At 49.2% G+C, this 4,653-nt stretch overlaps 1 protein-coding gene across 2 annotated transcripts in view; it reads left to right on the forward strand.

Annotated features, from left to right (window-relative positions):
* The window catches only part of tnfsf10l (TNF superfamily member 10, like), a 19,381-nt gene extending 16,636 nt beyond the window's left edge, over nt 1-2,745 (forward strand). Inside the window, exons 3-7 of one of the 2 annotated variants that reach the window (XM_019871294.1) lie at nt 1,009-1,045; nt 1,177-1,284; nt 1,398-1,549; nt 1,625-1,735; nt 1,799-2,745. In XM_019871294.1, coding sequence (XP_019726853.1) covers nt 1,009-1,045; nt 1,177-1,284; nt 1,398-1,549; nt 1,625-1,735; nt 1,799-1,984 — 594 coding nt within the window. In that variant the 3' untranslated portion in view covers nt 1,985-2,745. The remainder of the gene's footprint in view (nt 1-1,008; nt 1,046-1,176; nt 1,285-1,397; nt 1,550-1,624; nt 1,736-1,798) is intronic. The other variant, XM_019871295.1, reaches the window with a different exon arrangement.
* Nucleotides 2,746-4,653: the final 1,908 nt, after the last annotated feature.

Raw genomic sequence — 4,653 nt, forward strand, 5'->3', positions numbered from 1 at the left:
TCAGCGTTTCTGCAGCAACCAGCTCAGCCGCCACATTCCACTGTGACCTCAAACGGGTCGTTGCCACCGGCCCAGCTTTTTTTTGTCCTTTCGGAATGACTTGGAAGAATCGGTCTCTCAGGTCGATGTTTGCCGCCTCTCACCGGACCCACCCACTGAGGGGGGGGGCTCAAACCGCCACACTCTGCGGTTCATACTATTGCGTGTTCTGTCCAAAGCCGGAAGCGTCGACTGCAATTTGTAGCTTGAGTGTCAGCTGCGGGAGAGGAAGGCCAGCTGCTAACAGCACCACCTCAGGTCACCATTAGCTCACTTCTCATCCATCACATTCCGCTTTTTAGGGCCTTTCGGGGAGATTCATAGCAGGAGGGACTCAGTGGCAGCTAACAGCTGGCATGGGAATATGAGGGAAAACACGAAGAGAACGGACCAAGGAAATGACCGAAGCCTGATTTACATGGCGTGGCTGCGCGAGCGCTTCCGGGACGCCCCGCGACGTGACGGACACGGGAGAGTAAAAACAACCAGCCGGGTTGTCGGGGAAAATCAAACTGATGCTAAAGCAGGTGAGCATCCGCTGCGCTTGGAAGCGGACGACGACGGAGCAAGCGGGAGAGAGGAAACAGATGGAGGCTGGCGGAGAAGACGCGCGTGCCACATCAAACCGCCATGGAATCAGATATTGCACAAGCGGAACAAAAAAAAAGGACTTTGCGCAACCTGTCAACAAGGCATAATGGATGCATGAATAATGGAAGGTCACAAGAACATATTATTTCAATGGTTTATGTAACTAATAGATTCATCAACAAACGATCCAAAAAATCCATTCACCAGTGATTTCATGAGATAAATCAAAACCCAAAAAAATAATCGTGACTGCACACGTTTTAATGAACCAATTTGAAGGGGAAAACAGCCGAATGACTGCAACAACTTAGCCTTCATGTATTATCTTGAGCCGCCCGTGCTTTTATCAAAGTTGGTTCCACTTTCTTCTTCTTTCAGGTGACTGAGAACATGATCTCCAAACAAACCTTTATGGGTAAGCGCTCACACACACACACACACACACACACACACACACACACACACACACACACACACACACAGACATGTACTTTGTTTCTGAGCCAGTGTTTGTTATACCGCTGCTGTATCTTCATGTGATCTCAGTGGCCAGAACCATGCCTCGCTCTTTCAACAACTCGGGGTCAAAGTTCTTGAGCTCAGTTGTCCAAAGGCCTTCGGCCCATTTGACCCTGCGGGACACCAGTTTGCAAGGTGAGTACTTGGGAACTTGGTGGCTCTACAACACGTCATTTGGAAGCCATAGGGACTGGCAATCGTTAGACGAAATGAGGCCTTACTTGACTTTCCGTCCCTCTTCCGCCCAACAGGGTACCCTCAGACGGGACTCCACCAGTCCTGCCGCCACGTGGTGCGCTCGTGGGCCAATAGGAGCTTGGGCGCTCACCTGCACAACATGACCCTGAGCAACGGCAGGCTGCGGGTTCCCCAGGACGGCCGCTATTATCTGTACTCGCAGGTGAGCCTCCTTTCCTTTTCGACACGTCTACTCCCTGAACGTTTCCGACATGAGCCGCCCGTACGTCCCTTCCAGGTGTACTTCCGCTACCCGTCGCCCGCCAGCGGTGACGTGGACCAGCGCAGCGCCAGCCACCAGCTGGTGCAGTGCGTCTACAAGAAGACCTCCTACCCGAGTCCCATTCAGGTAAGCTAGCAGGCCCGGTCGCTGCGTCGAAGCTCGCTGACGCCGTCCGTTTCCACCCGGCAGCTTCTGAAGGGGGTCGGCACCAAGTGCTGGGCGCCTGACGCGGAGTACGCCCTCCATTCCGTCTACCAAGGGGGACTTTTTGAGCTGAGGGCCGGCGACGAAATCTTTGTCTCCGTCTCGTCACCGACTATGCTTAACGCAGACGAGTCCTCCAGCTACTTCGGCGCCTTCAGACTGGACCTCTGAGCGCCGGCGTAAATGGGAGGACCATCCGCGAACCAGAGGAGGACCGAGGTCCGGAAGTTGACTTTTCCCGCTTTGCTTGGAAGGATGCGCAGAACCGCTCGACAGGCGAGGAACTCGATGAGAGTGAAAAGGCGGGACAAAGTCCTGACAACTTCTTTGAGCCAGAGCAAACCACTAAGGGGGCAAAAAGACACAAGGCTGCTGATGAACATGTTTTAATCCTCCGGGAAGGATTTTTTTTTTTTTTTTTTAGCAATAATGAGTGCTGCTTTTCTTGCGAGGGAATCCTAAGTTTTGGACTCCGGACCGAAGAATGTACAGACAATAAAACGTTGAAGGAATGCGGAGCAGAAATCACACGTGCCAGGACGATTGTGTGTACATACAAATCAGTGAAGGGTGGTGATATGAAAAAGTCGACCATTTGTACTTTTGCTTTGACAGTTTAAAGCCACTTGTGGTTCTCACTGAGAACTTTTTTTTAAGGGAGGACAGTGATGAAGAGGAAAAGGAGGAGGAGGAGACTGAGCCAGATGAAGGGAAAAAAAAAAAAACTAGGTCGAGGCTCACCAGCAGCCGGACCAGTTTAGCCTTGTCTTTCTCTTTCTCGTGTAAATAGTCCAACTCCAATGACAAACCTGGTCTTTCCTGCATAACCGGCAAAGCCCAACTTGGAATATTTGCACAAGTTTCACTAAAGTTTACATTTTATACACAAATTAAACCTTTGGACGATGTCCAGTACTCAATAAAGCAAAAATTTTCAAAAAATTGGTATGAAAACAAGTTTTGTGGGGCTTTTAAAGCCAAGACATTACTGACGTGAGTTGATGCTGGTGCGAGTGCAGTTTGTCAAGAGTTGCGCCGCTCAAAGACGCAGCCTCCAAATGTGCAGTAGGTACACACGTGCAAACATTTTTTTTTTTTTTTTTTTGCTGACAGCAGCACCAAGCCGACGCATCTGCTCCTCATTTGGACGCAGCCAAATAGTTTGTCCAGTAAATTAAAGGAAAGAAAGGACGAGGATATCTACAGACGCAAACCACTCTGGACCCAGCGCATGTGCGCACACACGTCATCAGCCAGCGGAGACACAAAGGCACACATGTGGCCACGCTCTCTGGCCAGACCTTTCAACTTTCTGTGTGTGTCTGTGTGTGTGTGTGTGTGTGTGTGTGTGTGTGTGTGTGTGTGTGTGGTTTGAGGGGCTCATCGTCAAAAGTCAAGGTCAATTGTTGGCACAGAAACACCTACATGACTGTTTCGACCACGGGTGTCAAAGTCAAGGCCCGGGGCCCAAATCTGGCCCCCCACATCATTTTATGCGGCCCGCGGGAGCAAATCATGTGTGTCAACTATCATGATTCTTGCTGAAATTTGTACCGAAATGTCAAATTGTCATGGGTAATAAATATAAATAAACTTTTCACTTTTCACACCGGCCCAGGGAAGCCGTAACTTCGAAGTGGATCGCGACAAAAAAAAAAATCCGCATACCATTTGTTGATTCCCCCTCAAGTGTTTTTTTCAATATTTACCACAATAATTTTTGTTTTTGGGGAGAGAATTTTCCCAATTTCACCCTTTTTTTTGTGGAAAATGCATTTTGGTAAATGGTCATCAATTATATGCAGATTGTCATTATTCGCGAGCCGGCCTGCTGCCTGTCCTCTGTCTTTGGCTTGGAGTGTTGGAAAATTGTTTTAATGATCACAGCTGCACATTTGTAAACGAGACAATCTGATGTCGTGGATTTAAGTGGAAACCACCAGAGCAATCTGTTCCAACGTGGTTCCCCATTTTGGACGATTTTCCCTTGCTCCTTTTGTCATTGTTGGCACCTCGGAGTGGCTTCCGGGAAGGCTTCGTTCCACATTTTGGGCTGCGGATGGATGCATTTCCAGAGGTCCACGACGGGCGCTCGGCTTGTCTTTAAAACAAGTTCTCCGCAAGAGTGAGCATCATGGGCGAAACGAAATGAGCATTTGAGGGAAGGTCTTGGCTGCGCCAAGTGCTGTTTGGATCCGTTTGTCAGTTTGAGTGGCGATGGGCTCAGCTTGATCTTGGCATTCCACCGCAACATAACGTTTGTTTTGGCCGCGTCACTGCCCTCCCCCCCAAAAAAAAAAATAAAGTCTCCATCTATCTGGAGAAAATGAAGGCCTTTTAAGGTGAAAGTCGACGCTCCGGTGCCGCCCCCAACATGGCACCGGTTCATTGGAGCCACATTCCACGCGTTGTGCCCAAGATCAGATTGCATTTCCAGCAGAGTGCGTCCGGGCTGGTAAAACAATCTCAGCGCTCTTTTTCTCATGGCATCAAATCACAGTGGCAAAGATATTTTCTGCCTCTTGTTGCCGTATTCTCCGAAAGCAAGCCTGTCAAAGTCGTCACGGGCCAGAGTTGTTCTGCTTTCCCTCAGTGGGCTGCTTAGGAAAGGGGAGGGGGGCGGGGCTTACAGCTCTGGTCAAGGGCAGGTTGTTGGGTAATAAAAACAAAACAAAAAAATGAGGCCACAGTAAGATTTCATTTTAAAACTTCTTCCACCGTAATGTGGCCTGCAAATTAGTTTTTGCCAGTCTTTTCAAGAGGGGAAGTAAAAGTAAAGCCAACTGCACAAATGTGCACACCCCCCTCCTCTTATAATTACCACATCGCATTAAAACTCA

The sequence above is a fragment of the Hippocampus comes genome, unplaced genomic scaffold (genome assembly GCF_001891065.2).
Source record: "Hippocampus comes isolate QL1 unplaced genomic scaffold, H_comes_QL1_v1.1 scaffold83, whole genome shotgun sequence".
Lineage (NCBI taxonomy): Eukaryota > Metazoa > Chordata > Actinopteri > Syngnathiformes > Syngnathidae > Hippocampus > Hippocampus comes.